Below are 27,637 nucleotides of genomic sequence, written 5' to 3' on the forward strand. Positions count from 1 at the left end.
GAGCGAGCTCACTGCCTATAGTGAAAGCAGAAGCAGCGCGTCTCCGGCACCATGAGAAGAAAGAAGAGGAGTACTGGCACTGTATTTCATATAACATAAAGGTGTAGATTATATGTATAGGCTCAGTGGAGTCACGCCGGCCGGCACATCATGGACATCGGGGGGTGGGGACCTGTGTGTCAATCACACATTGGTCCAGTGCTCACTTACAGGGGATAGGCGTGGCGGAGGCGGGGCATTACGATCCCCAGCCACGCCTATCCGACTGTTGCTGACCGCACGATAAAACTATTTTCCTGCTGATAAAGAGTGATAAAGAGCAGCCAAAGGTACAGCTGCATTACACGTATCATCATCTATACTATCATGTTATTAGTCTGGGGGGTATAATTTCCATGACAGTTACGCTTTAAACCTGAAATGGTTACACTTAAAGAAGATGTCCAATATGCAAGTAGAGGACAGAACAGGATCCTCCACTGTGCCCGTGGTTATCCGGAGGGCCACTCCAGCATCACCATATATCCAAACAGCAGGCCACAGCACAAAGAGATATATAGAGCAGTGATTTATTGGTTTCCCTTATGCAACGTTGTGGCTCACAATCAGCGTTTTTCAAGGCTGTAAAAAGGCTGATTGTGAACCGAAACATTGCATAAGGGGAACCAATAAATCACTGCCTTTTATATGAATGTGAGGATTCTTCCATCTCTCTGTGCTGTGGCCTGCTGTTTGGATATAAAGAAGATGTCCAGCTGTAAAAAAAAAAAAATGTATCCCCTATCCGCAGAATGTCTGATTGCAGGGGTCCAGCCGCTGGGACCCCCTGCGATCTCCCGTACAGGGCCCGGCTCTGCTCTGCTAGAGCGAATTTTGTACCCAGCAGGTCAACTGGTCGAAACACACCCCCTTTATTCATCTCTATGGAGGAGGCACAGACACGTGAAAGCTGTGTCTCTGGCTCTCCCAGATGAATGAAGGTGGCATGTTCCCATGTGCTGAGTGCAAAATGTCACTTCTTTCAGCAGAGCCTAGACCCCAAACGGAAGATGCGGATAGGGGATACATTTCTTACCGCTGAACATCTTCTTTAAAGGGGTACTCCGGTAAACAACATTTCATTTTTTGAATCAACTGGTGCCGGAAAGTTAACAGATTTGTAAATTACTTCTATTAAAAAATCTTACTCCTTCCAGTACTTATCAGCTGCTGAATGCTCCACTGACTGTTCTTTTCTTTTTGAATTTCCTTTCCACTCTGACCACAGTACTCTCTGCTGACACGTCTGTCCATGTCAGGGACTGTCCAGAGTAGAAGCAAATCCCCATAGAAAACCTATCCAGGACAGTTCCTGACATGGACAGAGGTGTCAGTAGACAGCACTGTGGTCAAACAGAAAAGAAAATTAAAAAAAGAAAATAACTTTCTGTGGAGCATACAGCAGCTGATAAGTACTGGAAGGAGTACGTTTTTTAATAGAAGTAATTTACAGATATGTTAAAAAAAAAAAAAAAGTTTTCCAGTCCATCTGAATGAAGCCTAAAGTTGTGGTTTGCTACGTGAACACAAGGGAAAGGGGAAAACTTACTAAGTAAATTCTATCCATGTTTACATTTACTACTTTTTGTGAGATGATCCATGGCAAGAGAGAACACATCTTGTCACTGATTTAATATTGTGTCAGAATTTGCACCAGAGTTGAAAAACTAAAATCGACCAACTCTCCATTTTACCCATAAAACACAGAAAGGGGGCGTGGCCATCAGGGAAATGGGGTGTAGTCACCATAAAGGGGAAAAGTGCAAAATGTAGGGAAACTTTAGTAAATACTGTGGAAAAATACCTGTTGGGAAAAAAGAAATTCACCAAGAAAACTACTCTCTACTCTCATCAGGACCCTTGTTATTACACCTTTACAATTTTTCAGTCACATGAAACTTTAGAACCTATGAGACACAGACAGTGTGTAAAATTAGTGCATTAGTAGTTAAGTAATGCAATCAGGTCTAGGTTCACATCAGTGTTTTTAATCTCCGTTGACCATCTCCGTTATAGAAATAAGCAACAGAGATGAAAAAATAAGGTGGATCCAATTCATGTGAATGGGCTTTTTTAAATCTCCGTTGTACTCTGTTACTGTCCATTTTTACGGTCATCCCGTTCACCCCACTAAACCCAATGCACTGTGTTATAGTGTGGGTGAACAGGAGACCATTTCGGGTCTCTAACATACGTACCTGCAGCCCGGAGCGGTGCCCCTCTGAAGGTCCACTTATTTCTTCGGTGAATTGCGCACAGAAGGAGGGCCCGCCAGGGGAATTTGAATATTCACAGGTGCTAATCACGTGAGCACTTGAAAATTCTAATTCATCGGGCAGGCCTGCCTCCAGTGCGCAATTCATTGAAGAAAGAAGCGTACCGGGTGAACGGGATGATATATTTACGTCCACTGCGGGCTTCCACTTTATGACGCACACTCAGCAGGTGTACGTGCATGATACCTGGGGGGTCCCAGTTGCTGTCCGCAACCACGACCTGCGGCTAATACTGGACATCGCCAATCGGGCTGATGTCCAGTATTAACCCTTCAGACGCCGCATTCAAAATTGATTGCAGCGTCTAAAACGGAAGATTCCTGTTGCCGGTTAGCTGTTTGGGACCGCTGCAATGAAACCGCGGTGTCCCGAACAGCTGAGATGACAGCGAGAGGCTCCTTACTTTGCTCCCTGCCGTCAGATGGTTGCTTGATTGCTCCAAGCCTGAGATCCAGGCTTGAGCAATCGAGCGCAGATAACACGGATCAATGCTATGCTAAGGCATAGAATTAAGTGTATGCAATCAAAGTATTGCATGTAATAGTCCCCTATGGGGACAAAAAAGAAAAAGTATAACAGAAGTAAAAAAAAATGTACTGCACGGTCAATGACGTATAAGTAAAAATGTATATTGTGTATTTTTGGTCACTTTGTATACCCTAAAATTTTTTTTATAAAAAGCGATCAAAAAGTCTCATCAAAACAAAAATGGTACCGATAAAAACTTGATCACGGCGCAAAACCGCCCTATATACAGAAAAATAAAGAAGCTATATGGGTCAGAAAATGACAATTTTAAACATACCGTATATACTCGAGTATAAGCCGAGTTTTTCAGCACAATTTTTCGTGCTGAAAACACCCCCCTCGGCTTATACTCGAGTGAACTCTCCACCCTCAGTGGTCTTCAACCTGCGGACGTCCAGAGGTTTCAAAACTACAACTCCCAGCAAGCCCGGGCAGCCATCGGCTGTCCGGGCTTGCTGGAAGTTGTAGTTTTGAAACATCTGGAGGACCGCTGGTTGAAGACCACTGTGGCCTTCGACATCATCCAGCCCCCTCTCACCCCCTTTAGTTCTGTACAGTACTCGCCTCCGCTCGGCGCTGGTCCGGTGCTGCAGGACTGTCCGGTGAGGAGGTCGTCCGGTGGGATAGTGGTTCCGGGCTGCTATCTTCACCGGGGGGCCTCTTCTCCGCGCTTCGGGCCCGGCCCCAGAATAGTCACGTTGCCTTGACGACGACGCAGAGGTGCGTTCATTACCAACGTCCTTCTGCGTCATCGTCAAGGCAACGCCTCTATTCCGGGCCCGAAGCGCCCCCGGTGAAGAGGCGCCCCCGGTGAAGATAGCAGCCCGGAACCACTATCCCACCGGACGACCTCCTCACCGGACAGTCCTGCACCACCGGACCAGCGCCGAGCGTAGGCGAGTACTGTACAGAGCTAAAGGGGGTGAGAGGGGGCTGGATGATGTCGAAGGCCGCAGTGGTCTTCAACCTGCGGACCTCCAGAGGTTTCAAAACTACAACTCCCAGCAAGCCCGGACAGCCGATGGCTGCCCCGGCTTGCTGGGAGTTGTAGTTTTGAAACCTCTGGAGGTCCGCAGGTTGAAGACCACTGAGGGCGGATAGTTTACAAGAGGATGATGACAAGAGGATGATGACAAGGGGATGATGAAGGGGGGTGGGGATGATAACAAGGGGATGATAACAAGGGGATGATGACAAGGGGATGATAACAAGGGGATGATAAGGGGATAATGAAGGGGGGTTGGGGATGATGATAAGGGGATGATGAAGGGGGGTGGGGATGATGACAAGGGGATGATGAAGGGGGGTGGGGATGATGACAGGGGGATGATGACAAGGGGATGATGAAGGGGGTGTGTGGGATGATGACAAGGGGATGATGAAAGGGGGATGATGACAGGGTGATGATGATGAGGGTCTGGATGATGACAGGGGGGATGATGTATTTCCCACCCTAGGCTTATACTCGAGTCAATAACTTTTCCTGGGATTTTGGGGTGAAATTAAGGGCCTCGGATTAAATTTGGGTCGGCTTATACTCGAGTATATATGGTACTAATTTTGGTGCATGTAGTTATAATTTTTTTAAAGTAATAAAATAAAATAAAACCTATATAAATTGGGTATCCTTGTAACCGTATGGACCTACAGAATAAAGATAAGGTGTCATTTGTACTGAAAATGCCCTGCATAGAATCGGAAGCCCCCAAAATTTACAAAATTGTGTTTTTTTTTTCTTGTTTCACCGTAGATTTTGTGGTGAATTTATTAATGGTATTACAAAGTAACATTGGTGGCCCAAAAAATAAGCCCTCATATGAGTCTGTAGGTGGAAAATTGTAAGTGTTATGAGTTTTACAAGGTTAGGAGGAAAAAACAAAAGTGCAAAAATGAAAAATGGCCTGACAGGGAAGGGGTTAAATTTGCTTTATTTTGGAGCAGAGAAAAAGATAGCCATTCAGTTTGTTTTTTTCTGTCATAAATAACGGATGTAGTGATTTAGCATTGAAGTCTATGGACGCAAGTAACTCCGTTATACTCTGTTAACAATTATTTAATCCGTTATTGCTACTAGCAAGCTCAGAAGAACAAAAAAATGGAAATGGTTATAAAATAACTGACATTAATGGACATAAATGGATGTTTTCACAGATAATATTGAATGTTAATGATCCATTATGTTATATGAAAGTTTTACAAAATCTTTAACCATTTTACTTCTGTTAACATCAGTTTCCTATCCATGGGGGAGATTCTCAAAAACTACTGTAATTCCAGCGATATTATTCACACTTTTTTTTTTTTCTCCTCACATTTTCAAAGGTATTTTGTGCTGCTTTGAAAATATGAAAATATGTGAAAAAAAATTTTCACGCCACTTTTGTTTTTTTTCGCGAAAAAAATTATTTTTGTTGCAGCCAGAGATGAGCGAACTTACAGTAAATTTGATTCGTCACGAACTTCTCGGCTTGGCGGTTGATGACTTTTCCTGCATAAATTAGTTCAGCTTTCAGGTGCTCCCGTGGGCTGGAAAAGGTGGATACAGTTCTAGGAGACTCTTTCCTAGGACTGTATCACCCTTTTCCAGCCCACCGGAGCACCTGAAAGCTGAACTAATTTATGCAGGAAAAGTCAGCAACCGCCGAGCTGAGAAGTTCGTGACGAATCGAATTTACTGTAAGTTCGCTCATCTCTAGTTGCAGCCATATTGGATTTTTTTGCCCAAAATTGCAGAGTTTGGTGCAAAATTCTGCAATTTTGGAGCCAAAATTGCCTATGGTGCCCAGACAAGCGATAACTGCATAAATAAAACATTTCTGAGCTTAAATGTAAAAATATATATATATATTTTTTTTATAACATTTTTCAATAATAATTTCTTTTTTTAAATAATCTATATATATATAAATCTCAACGTGTGTGTATGTATGTGTGTGTGTGTATGTGTGTATGTGTGTACGTTCCAGCATCACGTCCAAACGGCTAAAGATGTTAACATGAAACTTGGCACACATGTTACTTATGTGTCAACAACAAACATAGGATAGGTAATTTAACTCTTACTCACCCCCATTTGCCATGGGCGGGGTTTTTGGAAATATATGTTACTGCATAACTTCCAAACGGCTGGAGATATTTCGATAATACCTGGTCACGTGTTACCTATATGTCAACTTAAAATATAGGATAGTTAATTTAACCTTTAATTACCCCCATTTGTGAGGGTCGGGGTTTTTGTTTAAAGTCCCATGCAAATCAATGGGAAATGTTTGTTCCCACATAACTTCTGTACGGCTGGAGATATTTCAATACCTGGTACACATCTTACAGTTTGGGATATGAGGTCGGGATAGGAGGTCAGGATAGGAGGTCTGGATAGGAGGTCGAGATAGGAGGTCAAGATAGAAGGACTGGATGGTTGGGATAGGAGGTCGAGTTAGGAGGTCGGGATATGAGGATGGGATAGGAGGTGGGGATAGGAGGTCGAGATAGGAGGTTGAGATAGGAGAACGGGATAGGAGGATGGGATAGGAGGATGGGATAGGAGGAGGGGATAGAAGGTCGGGATAGGAGGTCGGGATAGGAGGTCGGGATAGGAGGTCGGGATAGGAGGTCGGGATAGGAGGATGGGATAGGAGGTCGGGATAGGAGGTCGTGGTATGAGGACGGGATATGGGGTTGGGATATGACAACAATATATGGGGATGGGATATGAAGTAAAAAGCTTCCTCCTTTGTTGATTTTCCTCCCCAACAAGGATTAGGAAGGAAAAACCGGGCAACGCCGAGTACTCAGCTAGTTACTTAAATAATACCCTTTCCCAAAAAAAAACCAAGAACAATAAAACTACAATCATTTCTGTGATTTCTACACTATCATAAAGCTGGTGTGAAATTTTTGATGTAAACTGGACTCACCGCTTTGGAAATGTAAATGTAAAGCAGACCATATACATGGACACGCCCACTTGTACAAAACTGACATGAACAGTGTAAACTGATGCACAAAGCTCTTTGAAAATGTGGTCGATACTTTTTTCCAAAGTTTTGGCGCAAATTTTTTTTTCCGTAAAATTCTTTGAGAATCTCCCCCAATGAGTAACCTCCGTTATTTGTCAATAACAGACATTTCATGACGGATTTTAACAACACTGATGTGAACATAGCCTTAGATGTGAGCATTGAATAAACAAAGACAGTATTTTCCAAAGGGGTGTGTTGCCCAAAACACCTAAAGTACAAACCCAAAAATTCTCCCACTTCTCGAAATGGTTTACCTTTGAAAGACAGGCTGCGCAATTCAGATTCTTCAAAATCTGTATTATGGACAATGCGTTTCGAGGGAGATTTTAGCTCTATGTCAGATCCAGATGCCAAAACCCTGCTTCTTAGGTTATTGATTATACATACTGTATGTGTGTGTGTGTGTATATATATATATATATATATATATATATATATATATATATATATTTATTTATTTATTTATTTATTTATTTTTTTTTTTTCTACAAACAACATAATGTTTATAATAAGTGCTCACAACACTTCAAAAGTCCAGGATCTCCTACAAGGAGCTATGGCTATTTACACATCCTCAGAGCAGAGTGGCCCCCACCTTCCTGGACGAATACCGTACAAATGACGGTCCACTTAGCGATTTTCCACCTCAGTTGGCTGAGCGGGCTGTCATTAAAGGGGTTATCCAGGAAAAAACTTTTTTTTAAATATCAACTGGCTTCAGAAAGTAAACGGATTTGTAAATTACTTCTATTAAAAAAAAATCTTAATTCTTTCAGTACTTATGAGCTGCTAAAGTTGAGTTGTTCTTTTCTGTCTAAGTGCTCTCTGATGACACCTGTCTCAGGAACTGTCCAGAGTAGAAGCAAATCCCCATAGCATACCTCTTCTACTCTGTGCAGTTCCCGAGACAAGCAGATATGTCAGCAGAGAACTTTTTTGCCAGACTGAAAAGAACAACCAACTTCAGCAGCTGATAATTATTGGAAGGATTAAGATTTTTTTAATAGAAGTAATTTACAAATCTGTTTACCTTTCTGGAGCCAGTTGATATATATATAAAAAAGAAGGTTTTTTCCTGGAATACCCTTTTAACGACCATGGACCTCTATACTCATCCAATTGCCGTTAACGGTGTATGACGCGGGCTCCTGACTTGAGCCCGCGTCATAGCGGCCGGCCCAGCGCGGCGGAGATCACCGCGGCAGGCTATTAACCCTTTAGATCACCGCTGTCAAATCTGACAGCGGCATCTAAAGCTGTGTTTATCCTGTCCCTGGTGGTCCAGTGGGGTGGAGGGGGGGGGGGCGATCCACTGTGGAGGTAGCCTGAGGGCTTACCTTTCCTCCTGTGCCGGCTCCGGAGCTCTGAATGGCAGGGCCAAGCTTTATCAATCGAGCTCAGAGCACACTGATCAATATGGTTCTATGGAACCATAATGATCTGTATGAGGAATCTAATGATTCCTCCTAAAAGGGGACTTAAAGTGTTTTAAAAAAAAAATAAAAAATATTTAAAAACACACACATTAACCCCTTCCTTATTAAAAGTTTAAATCACCCCCCTTTTCCCAAATTCCATATAAAAATATATATAAACATAATAAAAATAAACATATGTGGTATCTCCACATGCGTAAATGTCCGAACTATAAAAATATATCGTAAATTTAAACCGCACGGTCAATGGCGTACGCGCAAAAAAATTCAGTAAAATATAGAGTATAGAGTTTTGGGCACTTATTATAAAAAAAAAGGAATAAAAAGCGATCAAAAAGTCAGATCAAAAAAAAAATGCTACCGATTAAAACTTCAGATCACATAGCAAAAAATGAGCTCTCATACCACCCCGTACGCGGAAAAATTAAAAAGTTATAGGGGTCAGAAGAGGACAATTTTAAATGTATTAACTTCCATGCATGTAGTTATGATTTTTTCCAAAAGTACGACAAAATCAAACCTATATAAATTGGGTATCCTTTTAATCGTATGGACCTACAGAATAAAGATAAAGTGTTATTTTTACCAAAAAATGTACTGCATAGAAACGAAAGCCTTCAAAATTTACAAAATGGTGTTTTTTCGCACAATGATTTTTTTTCCTGTTTCGCCGTAGATTTTTGGGTAAAATGACTGATGTCATTACAAAGTAGAATTGAAGGCACAAAAAATAAGCCCTTGTATGGATTTTTAGGTACAAAATCTTAAGGGTTATGCTTTTTTAAAGGTAAGGAGAAAAAAATTTAAGTGCAAAAACCAAAAAATGCTTGGTCCTTAAAGGAGAACTACGGGATTGAAAATTGTATCCCCTATCCTAAGGATAGGGGATAAGTTTCAGATTGCGGGGGTCCGACCGCTAGGGCCCCCCACGATCTCCCGTACGGGGCCCCGGCTCTCTGCATAGAGAGCGCGTGTCGACCACCGCACAAGGCGGTGGCTGACACGTGCCCTCCATTTACTGCTATGGGAGAGCCAAAGCGCTGCCTTCGGCAATTTCCGGCTCTCCCATAGCAGTGTATGGAGGGGGCGTGTCGGCCGCTGCATCGTGCGGTGGTCAACACGCCCTCTCTAACCAGAGAGCCGGGGCCCCGTACGGGAGATCGCGGGGGGCCCCAGCGGTCAGACCCCCCGCGATCTGAAACTTATCCCCTATCCTTAGGATAGGGGATACATTTTTCAATCCCGTAGTTCTCCTTTAAGGGCTTAAAGAATCTTTACCCTTCCATTACTCAGCTGCTGTTTACTTCAGAGGAAGCTGTTATTTTCAGTCTGACCCCAGTGCTCTCTGCTGACACCACTGTCCTTGTCAGGAATTGTCCAGAGCAGGATAGGTTTGCTATATGGATTTGCTCCTGCTCCGGACAGTTCCTGACATGTCAGCAGAGAGCACTGTGGTCAGACAGAAAAGAACAGCTCAACTTCCCTGTAGCTTCTAGCAGTTGATAAGTACTGGAAAGATTAAGATTTATATAGAAGTAAAATACAAAACTGTTTTACTTTCTGGAGCCAGTTGATATGATTTTTTTTTTCCCCCTTTAATGACATAGCAGATGAGATGTTTATTACACTGGCTTTTTGTTCCAGAGAATGTCATTGGCATCTGATACTTTTATGTCCACATGCAGCATAGAATGTTATTGATAAAAGGGTCACCTATATTGTATGAAAATATTTTAACTGTGCAAATACTATTTAATTATTATATAATTCATGTTTTACAGCAATTATATCGGAAGAAACCAGGGCTTGCTATTATTTGTGCAAAGACTGGTCAAAATATGGATAAAAACCGATATAAAGATGTCTTACCTTGTAAGTATGTATATCAAACTTTGTTAGTAGCAGTTAAACCAAATCTACACACATGGACATATCATATAGTGGATTGTACCAACTATACACCTTATTTCCATTATAATATTAGGGAATATGGATGTCATAAAGTTGTCCTTCCCTGCTCGAAGCCCTCTTTAATAGAGTAACAAGTTTAGATGGACGCCATGTATCACTGCAGTTTCTGTGACCCAATAACATCTGATCCATTTAGATAAAATACTGATCAAAATACTACATAGCCTTTCTAGGTACATATCCTGGGTGATAAATATGATTAATTTGTTTTTTGTCTTCTCAATCTTGGGCAACATAATGGTATGTTTTCATCTGTATGTATTAATGTATTTTTGTTTGCTTTTTAAATGCAGTTTTATATAATTTTTACCAAAACGGTTTAAAAAATGACTTAAACCTGCACTTGTAAATAGAGACTGACGTGTAAAGCTACTTTATGGTCTGATTTAGATAAGCTTGTATGTACATTTTTTTGTATAATATTTACAAAAATGATCTTTGCCATTAATATATTGACAAGTTAATTTATGTTTCATCTTGTTTAATAGACAGCATAAAATTGTTTTGAAAGGTTTATAGAGCAAAACTCATTGAAGATCTTTATATTGTATTTCCTACATGCAGATGATGCAACGCGAGTAATTTTACAGGGGAATGAGGACTACATAAACGCAAGTTATGTAAATGTGAGTAAATACAATTTCGTAAAGCTTTTGTGTAAATTTGACAGAATAGGAATCACCTATTTATAAAGATATTAAGAAAGGAGTAGTTTTATTTCAGCAGTGCCTGTAGGTAAATCAGGTAAAGAATAAACGTATCCTCAGACATGAAAATATTATTTCTAAAAGGAAGTTAAGATTATTTTTTTTTTTTTACTTCAGAACATGTAGAAATATTTATTTACAGCCATCTCCCTCTAGTGGCAGCTGCAGGTAATTAGAATGTTATTATCCAATTCTATGCAGGGAGATCATTATTACTAAAAATGATCTTTTGTCAGCCCAGAATATTATCCAGTATACTGGGTTTAGTGCAGGTGAATTAGCTGTCATTGCTCTTTAAAGTGTTGCCTGTAGCAACCAATCTGGGAAATGATTGATTATTTTTTGTACACATGGCCCTACATGTTGTAACTGTAGTTTAATTGTTTTCTTTTTGCAGATGGAAATTCCAACAACTAATATTGTAAACAGATACATTGCTACTCAAGGCCCCCTTCCTCATACGTGTGCACATTTCTGGCAGATGGTTTGGGACAACAGACTAACACTTGTCATTATGTTAACAACATTAACAGAGCGAGGAAGGGTAATTCCTTGTCTTTTTTGTAGTAAAAAATTTTTTTTCTTAAGTCACAAAATAAAATATAACAGAATGCAGAGGCACCAGTACACCTGTATTAAAAATTGTGACTCAAATGATGCTATGGTATACATCTGTGGCGCACTAGTGCTACTGAATGGGGTGCAGGGTGTATAGATCCTGTGCTTGACTCGAGGTGGTTTAATGTTTAACTTTGTGACACCATAGCACCGTTAACCTACGGTCCGAGGATACAACAGCTTCCCCTTGGCCAGGTGCGGGATGAGAAATTCAAAGATGCCAGGTTACGGATAACTTTCTCTTTACTTTGCTGGATGTATTCAAATGAACTTAAACAATACAGGCTTTGGTTGCAGAGGGATGGGCAGAGTGGAACCCGGGGAGCCTGTCGCCTTGCTGGGAGTTGTAGTGGCTGTTGAATGCAACATTAAGATTACTAGCAGCACACGCTGACTTGAAAGCCTTAACTTAGATGACTGAATTAGAGATTTTCCCCAAGAGCTTTGCTTACTGCCAGACTTTGACAATTCACCTAAGCGCCGGGGTTTTTTCCTGAGATTTGGCGTGGCTGTGGAATTTAGTTGACTTCTCCTCAGCTTGCTAGCTGGAACACACTCTCCTTCTTCACTCTCCTCTAGACTCTCCACTACTATACAAGACACCCCCCTATACTACATTAACCTGTTAAGGACACCGTGCATATGGGTACGTCCTGACACGTGGTACTTAAGGACCCAGGACGTACCTGTACGCCCGTAGGAATTTTGGTCCCCGCCGGGCGGGGACCGGACCAGCATGATTGCTGATATCGATCATCAAGGACCACGTGCAAGTGCCCAGGGGGGTCATCAGATCCCCCCCATGTCGGCGATAGCCACAAATCGCTGGTGAATTCACACCGGCAATTTGCAGCAATTCCGGGTCATACGGGTCTCAGGTGACCCGATGACCCCAAAATAAGTGGATCGGGGTTGTCCAAGACACCCACAATCCCCCTGAAGGGATAGGAGTGAGGTGGCAGGGGTGCCGCCCCTCCTATCCCTGCAATTGGTTGTCTAGAAGCGACGACCAATAGCATATCGGAGGCGGGGGGTTTAACTTTTGGTCTCCCTGTTCTGCCCACCCACAATAGGCCGGGCAGAATGGGAAAATTGAGGAGGACCGGCGCCGAAGTCCACTTACCCATCGGCAGCGCGCGGCGATCGGCGGTAGAAGAGGATGGCGATGCGGCTCCCTGGATCCTACGGAAGCCGATGAGTTGCCTAGCAACATCTGGAGGGCAACAGTTTGAGACCACTATACAGTGGTCTCTAAACTGTAGCCCTCCAGATGTTGCAAAACTACAACTCTCAGCATGCCCAGACAGCTGTTTGGGCATGCTGGGATTTGCAGTTTTGCAACAACTAGAGGGCTACAGTTTGGAGATCACTGTGCAGTGGTCTATAAACTGTGGCCTTCTAGATCTTGCAAAACTACAACTCCTAGCATGCCCAAACAGTAGTTTGCTGTTTGGGCATGGTGTTATTTGTAGTTTTTAAACAAATGGAGGGCCAAAGTTTGGAGATCACTCTGCAGTGATCTCTAAGCTGTAGCCCTCCAGGTGTTGCAAAACTGCAAATCCCAGCATGCCCAAACAGCAAACAGCTGTCTCTGCATGCTGGGAGTTGTAGTTGCGTACCTCCAGGTATTACATAACTACATCTCCCAGCATGCCCTTCGGCGATCAGGACATGCTGGGAGTTGTAGTTTTGCAACAGCTGGAGGCACACTGGTTGAAAAATACTGAGTTAGGTAGAACCTAACTGAAGGTTTTCTAACTAGTGTGCCTCCAGCTGTTGCAAAAGTACAACTCCCAGCATGCACGGTCTGTCAGTACATGCTGGGAGTTGTATTTTTGAAACAGCTGGAGGTTTGCCCCCTCATGTGAATGTACAGGGTACATTCACAGAGGCGGGTTTACAGTAAGTTTCCTGCTTGAAGTTTGAGCTGCGGCAAATTTTTTGCCACAGTGCAAACTCCTAGTGGGAAACTCACTGTAAAGCCTCCAGTGCGAATGTACCCTAAAAACACTACACTACACTACACTTACACATAATAAAGGGTAAAACACTACATATACACCCCCTTACACTGTCCCGCCAATAAAAATGAAAAAGTATTGTACGGCAGTGTTTCCAAAATGGAGCCTCCAGCTGTTGCAAAACAACAACTCCCAACATTTTAGGAAGATTTCTCTCCTTTTACCCCTTGTAAAAATTTAAAAACTGGGTCTACAAGAACATGCCAGTGTAAAAAAATGAAGATTTTGAATTTTCTCCTTCAATTTGCTGCTATTCCTGTGAAACACCTAAAGGGTTAACAAACCTTTTAAATGTCATTTTGAATACTTTGAGGGGTGCAGTTTCTTTAATTGGGTCATTTATGGGGTATTTCTAATAAGAAGGCCCTTCAAATCCACTTCAAAACTGAAGTGGTCCCTGAAAAATTTAGATTTTGAAAATTTTGTGAAAAATTGGTGCTATACTTTGAAGCCCTCTGATGTCTTCCAAAAGTAAAAATATGTCAACTTTATGATGCAAACATAAAGTAGACATATTGTATATGTGAATCAATATATAATTTATTAGGAATATTCATTTTCCTTATAGGCAGAGAGCTTCAAATGTAATTTTTTTTTAACATTTTCTATTTTTTCATCAAATTTTGGAATTTTTCACGATGAAATGATGCAATTATCGACAACATTTTACCACTTACAAAAAGTAGAATATGTCATGAAAAAACAATCTCTGAATCAGAATGAAAAGTAAAAGCATCCCAGAGTTATTAATGATTAAAGTGACAGTGGTCAGATGTGCAAAAAATGGCCGGGTCCTACACTGAAAATTGGCTGGGTCCTTAAGGGGTTAAGGGCTAGGTTTGGGGGTCTCCCATTGTGTATTAGGGCCACAATCCCTTAAAGGTACAGAGCATAAATTAACACATAACATGACACAGCAATAAATCACATTATTACAGGTTAGACAATGGAGCAGTGGGCCCAACATATAGCCAGCAGGGATGCCCAAAGCAGTTAGCCCACAGGACAGCCTTTGGTGCTGGGACACCACAAATCCATTAAAGGGGTACTCCGGTAAAAAACCTTTTTTCTTTTAAAACAACTGGTGGCAGAAAGTTAAACATATTTGTAAATTACTTCTATTAAAAAATATTAATCCTTCCAGTACTTATTAGCTGCTGAATGCTACAGAGGAAATTCCTTTCTTTTTGGAACACTGATGACATCACGAGCACAGTGCTCTCTGCTGACATCTCTGTCCATTTTAGCAACCATGCATAGCAGTTGTATGCTAAGGTGGATCAGTGGTTAGCACTGCTGCCTTGCAGTGCTGGGGATTTGGGTTCAAATCCCACTAAGGACAATAATAAATAAAGCATTATTATTATTATAAAAACATCAGCAGAGAGAACTGTGCTCGTGATGTCATCAGAGAGCATTCCAAAAAGAAAATAATTTCCTCTGTAGTATTCAGCAGCTAATAAGTACAGGAAGGATTAAGATTTTTTAATAGAAGTAATTTACAAATATGTGGTGTGTGTAGCTCACCTAGGATAGAGATAGTACTTGAGGTTAACGGTGTTACCTTCACCCAAAAGGCCTATAGCTATGTAGTGTACGTGTTATAAATATAATATATTTATAGATACCAGTCCTCCAAAAGTACTGCAGAGTGAAATAAAGTAATTATAGTAAAGAATAAAGAGATAGAACAGATAGTATAAATGAATGCAAAATTTATTTATAGCAAATGGTGCATGTCGTCACCTTTAGCAGGGCCCTTGCGTGGGGTGAAAGGCAATACTATTTAATAACAATAATATGTATAGTATATAGTAATAATTAAAAAATATAAATTAAAAATTAAAAAGTATTCACTAGCATTAATAAAAATTAATAGAAATAAATAAAATATCGCTTGGATAGATATGCTATATGTAGAAATATTCTCACTCGCTAATTGCACTTAGTTCATTTGGTGTATTAGATCCATATGATATAGTTCGTAGAATTATATTAAGCGGATGCAGTTCAGTGGATACAGTTCATAGGTATAGTTCGTTGGTGATATAGTGCCGACTATGACGGTAACTTGGAAGCGTACTGATTGTGTATCGCTTGTAATAATCTACGGTGCACAGCACCACTCACCCACTGCAGGATAGGTTTCTGCTTTGGCTGGCACGGCTGTCACGACTGCGTCCTGTGCTGGGGACGACTCCGTCTTGTGTGAGCCCGTCTGTGTAATGGGTGAGTGGTTCTCCGGTGGTTCGTGGGTCCCGGGCTGGCACGGCAGGCGTCCGGCCTGTGGATGAGATGTCCGGGACTCACACCGGGGCTGTGAGGATGGATTAAATCATATATCATATGGATCTAATACACCAAATGAACTAAGTGCAATTAGCGAGTGAGAATATTTCTACATATAGCATATCTATCCAAGCAATATTTTATTTATTTCTATTAATTTTATTAATGCTAGTGAATACTTTTTAATTTTTAATTTATATTTTTTAATTATTACTATATACTATACATATTATTGTTATTAAATAGTATTGCCGTTCACCCCACGCAAGGGCCCTGCTAAAGGTGACGACATACACCATTTGCTATAAATAAATTTTGCATTCATTTATACTATCTGTTCTATCTCTTTATTCTTTACTATAATTACTTTATTTCACTCTGTACCTGCAGTACTTTTTGAGGACTGGTATCTATAAATATATTATATTTATAACACGTACACTAATTTACAAATATGTTTAACTTTCTGCCACCAGTTGATTTAAAAGAAAAAAGGTTTTCACCGGAGTACCCCTTTAACTAAGGGTATTAACTTGAAAAACCACTGTTCTTACAGATTACAATAATTTCAGTGAGAGACTTGATGAAAAAAGTGTGATACTTGCATTTTTTTACAGCATTTTTTCCATGTGAAAAACGAAGTGACATATTATTCCTTGCTTGTGGTTTCACTTTGAACTTCCTTTGATATCTGGGCTGGAAAACCAAATCAAAATCGGCACCAAAATGTGCATGAATTCTGTGTTGATTTTTTTGTGAAATTTTCAGCACTGTTTTAATCTGTGTGAACATGTCCTAACAAAGTGTGAAGTATCAGCAGAATTAACTGCCTTTTCAATTTGTCAACACATATAGTAACAGCAACAGATACCTGTAAGTTCAGCTATGATATAAATCATACATGTGATAGCAGTATATAAGCAGTATATAGCCGAGACTAAAGGACCATCATCCCTTGGTCAGTGGCAGTAAATGATCCATAAATATACTACCTCTCTACCGTAAATTGTAATACATTTGGTTCCATGGGAGACCACATTTCTTTCCCACCCACTTTATGCTAAGCTCCACCCACTTGATGAGCATAGTGTAAAATTTGCACATTTTTGTGCATTTAACCTATCCCCTCCCCCTCCCCAGTTGTGTGTGTGTGTGTGTGTGTGTGTGTATATATATATATATATATATATATATATATATATATATATATATATGTGTGTGTATAATTTATTTAATACTTCAGTAAATTAATAAACCTTTTTGTTTCTTTAGACCAAATGTCAACAATATTGGCCTGACCCCCCTGATCTAATGGAATATGGGAGTTTTCGGGTAACGTGTAATTCTGAAGTCTGTACAATTGCTTATGTCTTCAGGGAAATGATATTAACAAACATAGAGGTAAAAGTCAGTGTTTTTTGTCTTGTTTTGGGGATTATTTTTTCGGCCCCAAGTGTAAAAATGTTTTAATTAACTTAAGCACATTGACATTCACGGCACCTCCGTGCGGCAGGGAGACGTTCAGATGAGAGCCTCTGAGCGCTCTCATCTGAGCGTATCCCTGCCGCACGGAGGTCCCCTGAATGAATGAACTACATGGACGGTGAGTGCAAGTTCACCTCTTTTCATTTTATATATTGGATGCTATCTGCACCTCGGCAGTAGCTACACTTAGCAACTTCGGCTACTGAACACGAATGGGCCTGAGTTATATTATTTGGATCAAGTCTGCTTAATTTTGACTGTGCCCTCTGTTTTTTTCTATTTTTGTATACATTTACATTGTAGTTGGCCTAACTCTCTATCTACTTTATTAGGCACATCATATTATCTATAAAAGGACTGTTAAGGCAGTGTGGCAAAGAAACACTAGAAACTGTGTAATATGTTTACCATAGTCATAATCTTCCTATATGACACATAATAAAGCCACACTAGAATCATTATGTAGTGTACAAGATGAAAAAGTGTCTTCAGTAACCAAGCTTGGCCACTTCACAATGTATGGTGATGTCTGCCTGCTGCTTCACTTTAAATGCGGGTGTCACAGCTCTGGCAAACAGTTGATCAGTGGTGTTGTCAAGTGTTGGCACCCCACTATCCTGAAATTAGTGACTTACCCTTAGGATAGGTCATTGATAAACTTTAGACAGAAAAACCCTTTAATACAGAAAAGCTGATTATTATTATTATTATTTATTATTTTCTTTTAATCAAATAGGAATAAAAAATAAAATGTGAATCCTTGTTGAACCGGTGGTGTTATTTATATGTATGTAATTGCCATCACTGCATGTACTTGTAATTATCTGTACTAGAATAAGGTTTAACAAGTCCTTGTTTCAATGAAAGGGTTGTATGAACACATAGAAGAAGGGGCTGCTTTTCCAGAAGCCCATTTTTTATTAAAGCAAAACTGTCAGCAATTTCACTCACACTAAACCCAATACTTGGGTTGTACTGTGGGTGAACAGGAGTTGATACAGGGGTCACTTACTTTTTTATGTCCAGTAGCTGCCGAGTTATGTGCCTGTAAACTTCCTTCCTTCTGTCTATAATATGCGCTTCATATTATGGCCATCTGCTTCAGCCTCCTGCACTGAAGCTTCTAAGCTCGCCCCTGTTTTATAAATATTCATTATCTGCAACTCCAAGTCCTAGCAACGTGGAGTCACATATCCCTGAGTGCAGCGCTCTGGTTGCAGAGCGCATGCACATGATGGTGTAAGTGTACGGCTATTGAAGTCCCGCTACTCCCAACTTCCGGGTGTAGCGAGGGACAGCGCATGTACAGTGGCGCTGTGCAGAGCAACAACAGTACACAGAGCTTGCACGTCATGCGCTCTTCAATCAGAGAGCCGCCCTCAGGGGATATGTGACTCCACGTTGCTAGGACGTGAAGTTGAAGATAATGAATATTTATAAAATGTGGGCGGGCTTAGAAGCGGGGTCCCGCCTTGAAGCGCATATTATAGACAGAAGTAAGGAACTTTACATGCACATAACTCGGCAGCTACTGGACAAAAAAAAGTAAGTGACCCCTGTATCAACTCCTGTTCACCCACACTATAACCCAGTGCATTGGGTTTAGTATGGGTGAACTTGCTGAGAGTTTTCCTTTAAAGTGGGGCAGTTGATGTAATATACAGAATCCATGGGCATAATTGATGTTTATATATATATATATATATATATATATATATATATATAACAGACCTTTTTTTTAATCTTTTAGCACCAATTTTAACCTTATCCTATGTATCATCTCAAGGTTACATGCTAAAACTATACTGCTCAATATGTGATTTGGCCTTGTGTGCCCATATGTGTTGATACAACTGTGGAATGCAATATAGAAGTTACTTATTTACTATCATTAATGATGTAGCTAAAGTTTACACTACATGTAATACTTGTCCTTGTGGTCAGTCCAAATCATTTTTTTAAATATTTTAAAAGTTATGATTAGGAATCTGAGGGGCGTGACACCTCCCCTAACTCCTAATCATACATCCTGAGCCTAGTATTCACACCTTATCTGACAGCTCAGTGAAAAGTACAGATAATCAACAGAATAGTAATATACAAGAACTTAGGAACTTCCATTCTCTTCTTTTTGGAATGTCATACCAATACACGTGTCTGAAAGCAAATGTGTGGACATAAGAATAGTGTGAGTGATCCAACTCTTATTTAAAGACAGGAGAAGAGCTTCCAGTTTCTCACTTGCAATATGTCGCTTGGCCTGATCACGGAGTACCAGATGAATCATCGGATTTCCTCGAATTTGTCACCTGTGTGAGGCAAAAGAGAGTGGAAAGGCAACCCATGCTTGTACACTGCAGGTAATTTTATTAGTTAGAAACAGATTGTAAATACACAGGCCCACATTTATCATTGTCTTTAGACTGTTTTTTGTGTCTAAAAAGGAGCAAAAAAAAAAGAAGCAAGCAGGGTTTTTTGCTCATTTTTTTTGCACCTGTTTACACATTTCTGCTGATTTTGAGTTGCAATCCACTGATTTTGGCAACACACATGATCTGGACGGGTTTTATCAACTGTGCCTTTTTGTGACAAGGAGCAAAAAAGGTGAAAAGCCACTGAAAAGTCTCTAAAACTACACCAGCCCAGACATGGTGTAGCTTTTTGGTGTATTTGATGACAGAAATTTCAGAAAATGTGACCTGCACACAATTGATCAAATGCTCTTCGACCATTTAATAAATGTGGTGTTTCTACACATTATCAGCACACACAAAAAAAAAAATGCGTAAAAAAATGCTTCACTTACACCTACAATGATAAATGTGGGCCACAGAGTTCCATTAGCAGGTGTTTCTCACCGGTCATAACTGTTTTATCCATCTCTGTCCATATAATAGTAGGTAGGATTAATTCTATTCCACTGTAAGACTTGTGATCTGATAAGGGGGAATACTACTAGATCAGTGTGGGTTTTTAATTTGTCCGATCATGCCATGCACTTATTTTTTTAGCCAACCATGGACTAAAAAATCTAAACAGGCTGATCACATAATTTTTGTGGTTTTTGTGATTATGGGGGATAGACAAAATAATAGCAACATCACATAATTTTTGTGGTTTTTAGATGAGATTCAGTCTGTTACTTACGCGCAAAGAATGAACATGTTCCTTCTTTGCGCAGAACAATTTCAGCGGGGAAATTGTCCACCACTGAAATTGCTCAGTTTGAGTGGGTCTCGCATAAGACCCATTAACACTGATGTTAAAGTTCACCACGCGGAATTCCACGGGAATTATGTAGTGTGAACGCACCCTAATAGCAGAATGCCACTGTTTGGGGCTTCTGTGTGCCTCTATGTAAAATCAGAGGCACAGGAAATAAAAGTAGTCTGTGTGATCCACCGTATGGTCCCTAGTACTATTTTTTAGTTTTTTTTTATTGTTAAAGGGTAGGGTCACACATGCTGATTATTTTTTCAGCAAATTTTGCTACCCATTGACGTCATTGGGTAGAAAATACACAGCAGCAAATAAGCAGAAAAATACCCAAGTACTGAAAACCTTAAATGTATCTGTTGTAAAGTGTGACATATAAATCTTTGGTAGTATCAGACAGCATTTCTGTTCTGGTTAAGTATTTTCTGTTTTGTAACTGAACAAATCCTATACATCATCACACTTATGTTACAGAAATTCTGTATGTGAATACCTGATATACTTTTCAGTCATTTATCTATGATCTGTTGGATAAACAAAACAGGAAGTTATATAGAGAAATTATTGCATAAAAGACTCTTCTTTCTTTCTTATTCAAGTTAATGTTTTTTATCTTGCATACATAACTTTAATATATTAGTTTGTAACACAATATTACCTTTTATTGGCAGTGCTGGGATAGGTCGCACTGGTGTCCTGATAACCATGGAAACTGCAATGTGCCTGATTGAACAAAACCAGCCAGTCTATCCTTTGGACATTGTGAGGCAAATGCGAGACCAGAGGCCTATGATGGTTCAGACATCTGTAAGGAAAATGCACATCTATTTGCTTTCATACAAATTAGTTTATCACTTCAGTTAATATTACATTGTGGCAATATTACCTAGTGCTGCTTACTTTTACTGTTTGGATGTGAGAAGAACATACATATACAACAGCAAGGTTATACTGTTGGTTAAAATATCAGCCACTTTGCAGCAGAATAGGATATCATGTAGGAAAGTAATGCAGTTACATTACATGATCTATCCCAGGAGGATCACTAGCACCGGGCACCCAGGGAGCAAGCGTCAGATTTTTTACTCTGTGCCCTGGATCTCCAGCCAACCACCGGCTTCAGCACTGAGGAGTACTTAGTAGGGTCTTAATTGGCAATTTCTATATAGTGGGGCACTAAAATGCATTTTAACCAAGTGGGGCACTAAGATGGTGCAGTACTGAGAGGGAGGCACAGTTACAGAGCAGGGGTAGAAAATTACAGAGCAGGGGCACTAAGAGGCAAGCATTACTGAATTGGTGGCTCAAATACAAGTAGCAACACTTCTGATCTGTCCACTCAAAACAGAAAAACACAGTCAATATTTAGGTATAAAAGAGACATCTACGGCACTGTCAGTAAACTTTTTCGGTAAGTTATTTGTCCAAATCATTAAGAATGAATACTTATGCTTGTTACACTTCTAAAATTAGGGTAAAGGATTTTTTCTTGTATTTGTCAGAATTCCAGATTTTAATTTATATTTCCTTGGCTTAGTATTTATGTTGGGTTTTTTTTCCCCACAGAGTCAATATAAGTTTGTCTGTGAGGCCATTCTGCGAGTTTACCAAGACGGTTTAGTGCAGCCATTACATCAAAGTTGATCTTATGAACCTTCATATCCAAGGAGCTTCCACAAAGAACAACAGAATGTCTCAAGAACATGAGCACATTGGTGGCACTTTAAATTTTCGTAAAGCATTTTAAACTATGTCTGTGTATATGTATATAATATGTTGTGTATATCTGTTCAGAAATCTGTATAAATCATTTCCATAAATGTTTTCACAAAGTTCTTTTAATCACAACAACACTAGCAAATACCTTGTTTTGCCTTAGTCATATACCTATTGAAAATCTACTGTCATTTGTAAGTATAGCCACTGCATTTGTAGACAGTTTAGACCAATGAAAACCAGAGAAACCTAGTAAAAAGAAAGAGCATATATATATTATTTTTAATAATTTTCTGAGTGCCAAAAAATACTTTTTAGGAAATAATCGCCACTATGTATTTCAGATTTTGTAATATTTATTTAGAATATTTCTATGGCACAATCTCCCCAATTAGATTCAGTAGATTAAGTGACATTGTGTAAAAATATCACACTACAGGATTTATATTGACTAGAATTATGATAAAAAACACTTTTGTTAAATGTTAAATTTACTGTTAAAAAAAAAATGTCTATGTGAATAATTTGACTGCATGCCTTTCAGGACATAGAAATGCACATTTCTCAATTAGTTATCTCTGCATTCCAATAAGCCTTTCTTTGTGGCAATACAGAATTACTTCTGCATTTCACATCCACCTAAAAATGGTCTTTTATATTTGGGGATTTCATGTAAGTAGTATGGTATATTTACTCAGTATATCATAGTAAAATTAGCAAATGTGTTATTAAGTCTAGAAAAATGCGACTTAATGCTCAGTGGTACAGTTGCTGAGCCAACCATTCATTAACCAAAAATTATTGTGTAAGGGTCCCGCACATGATACTGTCTGGGTGTTGAACAGTTGGCTCCACAACTGTACCCCAAAGCATGCAACTATGTTGCTCCCCATTTAATATCATTTGAGTGGAAAAGTGTGCCTAGACAACCTCTTTATCTAGTAATACCTCAAAATTCCAATAAAATAGCACAAGCTTTCACTTATTTACTGGCAAAAGTCCTTCCCATGAGCACATAGATAAACAACATGAAATGACTTTTTTCTCCAATAGAATTGGAAAGCACTTTACGGGCATTTTTCTCTACATTAAAGGAAAACAGTCAGCTTGCTCCCTCCGCACTAACCAGTGGTACTGGCCGGTAGTGCGGGGGACACTGATCAGTTTGATGCCTACCGTGCCCAGATCCATCCTGCCGTTTGGCTGAAATCTTTGTTTTTATGTATATGCTAATTAGGTGCTAACTGGCACTCTGACGTCAGCGCCACCCAGCTCATCAGTATTCCTCCCCTCCCTCCGCCTCTCCCTCTTCTCCCCGCTCTGTAATGAAGAGGGAGAGGTGGAGGGAGGGAAGGAATATTGATGAGCTGGGCGGGGCTGCGGACGAGCAGCGCTGACGTCTGAGTGCCAGTAACCCCGCCTGTGCCAGTTAGCACCTAATTAGCATATACAGAAAATTGAGGATTTCGGCTGGACAGCTCTGCCCACGGTAGGCATCAAACTGATCAGCGTCCCCTGCACTACTGTGGGGCGAGCAAGCTGACAGTTTTCACACAGGGTGCATTCACACAGAGTAAATGAAGAGTAATTCATGGCGAAAAATTTACCGGCGGAAAAAATTATTTTATTTCCACACGAAATTTGCGCGCAATTTGCACGGAATTGCACGCAGAATTGCGCGCGGACATGGGGGAGAAAGAAGTGAAGGGTTTTTCAGCCATTTCCGCGCAAATTGTGTGCTAATTCCATGCGAAAATGATGTCGGGCGGAATTTTTTTTTACCATTGACTTCAATTGATTTCTGCTAGCGGATTCCACTTGAAGAATGAACATGTTCTTTCTTCAAGCGGAACGGAATTCAGCGTCGGAATTCTGCTATCAGAATTTCCGCAGTGTGAACAGGACAGCAGAAATAACATTAAAGTCAATGGGCAGAGGAGATGTGCATTAGTTTGTAGCGGAGAATTCAAGAGGAATTACTCAAGTAAATTCCTCTTGAATTACTCCGTGTGAACGCACCCTAAAACTGTATTAAAGATGTGTAAAATATTGAAAAATAGTGGCACAATGCTCTATTTGACCTGCATAAGATTTCATAAGTATTTAAAGGCTTGTGATTATAGTGTTTAGTATACTTGGAAAATACATACATATATATATATATATATATATATATATATATATATATATACTGAATTTCAGGAAAGACCTTTTCCAAATGCACACAGTTCCTGGCAGATGACTTAGAATATTTTATCAGAGAGAATAGTACAGTTTGTAACACTATTGTAAGTGTAGACAGAGCTTTACCTTATGTTAGTTTTCAAAGAACTGGCCCCATTTCCAAGCAATATTTGACCTTTAGTGATCATGATCCCAGTCTAAAGAAATGTATTTTCATTAAAATCTATTACCAATACCAAAAGATGTTAAAAGTCCAAAATGTATAGTATATATGTATAAAAGGTGGCATATAGCTGGAATATGCCATCACTACAATTGGTAGGTAGCAGGCCTCTGGTCTCCTCACCGATAGTTGGAATAAAGGGGATGCAGTACTTTTGTAGTGGTGTGCAAAGAACTGCGGAAGGTCCCAATCACTTTAATAATGAGACGTTACAGCTCCCTGAGCAGCCAGGTAACTGGGAGCTGTGGTGCAGGGAATGTAATCAGCACTACAGTCATGGCCAAACATTTTGATACTTTCAGTGTTCTTTTAGATCTTTTAGTTTGATGTTTGTATGGTATACTGAAGTACAATTAAGCATTTCATACATTTTTAAACTTTTATTGACAAATACATTAGTTTATGCAAAGCTTCCATATTTATTGACCCTTCTTTTTGAAAACTGCTGCAATTTGTATGGCCACGACTGTACATCTCTTTCATTCTCAATGGGGTCCCAGAAGTTGGACAACACTTTATTAGCCAGCAGTACATCTCTAATACTTATATAACCAAACAAAATAAAAGCCAATACTTATGTAGTAACTTAAAAGTGAGGTTGATTTCTTTGAATTCACTGGTAGTTGTATTATTTTGTTTCTAATTTATACTGTTTATTACTATGTCTGCAATTTTTATTTGGAAATATTCGGAAACTGACAGTCTTTGTGTCCTGAACTCCAGTGTATTGCCATGTTATTCTGTAGCTAACCAAAGTGTCCTTAACTATAGTATTGTGCTTGTTAGAATATATGTGGAAAAATCACAGTTTATGTGTATATAATTTATTATGTGATTACCTTTTGAGATTGCGACTAACATTCACTTTAAATTGAAATAATAGTTAAAAGTTATCTGTTGAAATGACTGGAATTTTTTGTTGGAAAACTATCTATAGAGTTTATAAATCCCAAATGCTACAAATCAAGATTGTACAAATATATAAAACAGATAATGTATAGTAAGCTTTATTGAGATTTTCAGAAAAGATGGTATTAGTGAAAAACACTAGTCCTTAAAAAAGTATTTCAGTAATAGTTAAAGGGGAACTCCGGTGGGAAAAAAAGTTTTTTCAAATCAATTGGTGCAAGAAAGTTAAACAGGTTTGTAAATCACTTTTATTTAAAAATCTTAACCCTTCTAGTACTTATCAGCTTCTATATACTACAGATATACTACAGAGAAATTTGTGAAGTTATTTCCAGCCTGACAACAGTGCTCTCTACTGACACCTCTGTCCGTGTCATGAACTGCCCTTTAGGAGAGGTTTTCTATGGGGATATGATTCTAATCTGGACAGTTCTGACACGGACAGAGGTGTCAGCAGAGAACACTGTTGTCAGACTGGAAAGAAATTCACACATTTCTCTGTTTTATACAGCAGTGAATAAGTACTGGAAGGATTAAGATTTTTTATAGAAGTAATTTACAAATCTGTTTAACTTTCAGACACCAGTTGATTTGAAAACATTTGTTTTCTACTTCTTTCCACCGGAGTTCCCCTTTAAATGTATCCACGGTATCTCATTACTAGTAAATATGGAATTAAGCAGAAAATGTGCTCTGTTCCCAAACTCTGCAAGCTGTGTAAAATAATGGTCTATTAAGTAATGTCACTTTGTCCCCCTAGATTACCATGGTGACCAAGAAAGCACAAGGCCTTTATATTAGAAATATTTTCTTTTATTCTTTTCCGCTGCTTGTATACAGCAATATACTGTACTGAAATTGTCACCATCAAACCTTTAGTTTCATAAGAAGCCATTTAACCTATCAGTATGTTTCTGGAGTGTGGGAGGAAAGCAGAGTGCCCACGGGCAACATTCACTAACCGCTGAGTCACTCTACTGTCCATTATGAACATTATGTAAAACTGACATATTTGTAGACTGTTAATTTCCTAAGCTTTACTCTGTATGGCAGCATTAAAGGAGATCTAGGAGAGCGTTATATGAGAGCCACATTACACTTCATCATTGCCAATTCCTTGTGTGGAGAAATCATTGATTGAATTTATTTTTTTTCAATCTTACTCTGTTCCAGTGTCACAATAACAAAGGAGAAGAAAAGTTTTATCCAACACAGTTACAAGGAAATTGTCGAGCCTTAGGACCCTTTTAGACACGCCAATGGGAGGCAAGCAATTCTATTTCATGAGAGGGTCAATCATTTGTGCCACTGAGCCACAGAAATGATCACTGGATCCCCTCTTTACACATGGCGATGTAATAACCGCAACGTCATGGGAGTGCACATTCATTGTTTTTTAAGCTCGGCTCTATACTTTTGGTACTGGCTGGTATTTAAGTGAACGTGGCTAAGTTGCAATACCAGACCCAGCTGCTAACTAAAGGTCAGCTCTTTATCATGTTATGAGCTGAATCAAATACCTGTGTCTTGGCTGATGGTCTTCTAAAAACTGGAAGCCAAGCCCTGTATCAGCCAGTTAAAGCTGAGAGGGGTAGGTTGGGGAGGAGGCATGCCATGGCGTGGCTGGGCACAACAGAGCTTGGAGGAAAAATGTGATTTAATAAGTTTGCAAAAGGCCATCAGCCAAGACACAAGTATCATTTGATCAACTGTCCTCTCGGTGATCCGCCTATGTCTGTGCAGTTCATAGAATGATAAAGACCTGTCAGATTCTGTTTAAATTATGGAACTGTGTCTGGTGGACAATAATTATAGAATAATAGATAATAGAATAACTTAATAAACTGGTAATCAGCAAGGGTGAGTAGAATCAGACCTTTACCAATCTTATAATTATGGCCTACCCTTAAGGATAATCCACTTAGACCAGTTTTACACTGCCATAATACATTGACATTTCTGCATCCATATTAGCCTGGCCATGGGTTCAATGACCT

General features: G+C 39.6%; 1 protein-coding gene across 15 annotated transcripts in view; it reads left to right on the forward strand.

Moving 5' to 3' along the window:
- The window catches only part of PTPN3 (protein tyrosine phosphatase non-receptor type 3), a 258,163-nt gene extending 232,070 nt beyond the window's left edge, over positions 1 to 26,093 (forward strand). For 14 of the 15 annotated variants that reach the window (XM_056520787.1, XM_056520780.1, XM_056520784.1 and 11 more), the window contains 7 exons: positions 10,083 to 10,173; positions 10,837 to 10,898; positions 11,377 to 11,523; positions 17,180 to 17,308; positions 19,607 to 19,752; positions 21,280 to 21,415; positions 22,175 to 26,093. In XM_056520787.1, the coding sequence (XP_056376762.1) occupies positions 10,083 to 10,173; positions 10,837 to 10,898; positions 11,377 to 11,523; positions 17,180 to 17,308; positions 19,607 to 19,752; positions 21,280 to 21,415; positions 22,175 to 22,252 (789 nt within the window). In that variant the 3' untranslated portion in view covers positions 22,253 to 26,093. The remainder of the gene's footprint in view (positions 1 to 10,082; positions 10,174 to 10,836; positions 10,899 to 11,376; positions 11,524 to 17,179; positions 17,309 to 19,606; positions 19,753 to 21,279; positions 21,416 to 22,174) is intronic. The other variant, XM_056520786.1, reaches the window with a different exon arrangement.
- Positions 26,094 to 27,637: the final 1,544 nt, after the last annotated feature.

The sequence above is a fragment of the Hyla sarda genome, chromosome 5 (assembly GCF_029499605.1).
Source record: "Hyla sarda isolate aHylSar1 chromosome 5, aHylSar1.hap1, whole genome shotgun sequence".
NCBI lineage: Eukaryota > Metazoa > Chordata > Amphibia > Anura > Hylidae > Hyla > Hyla sarda.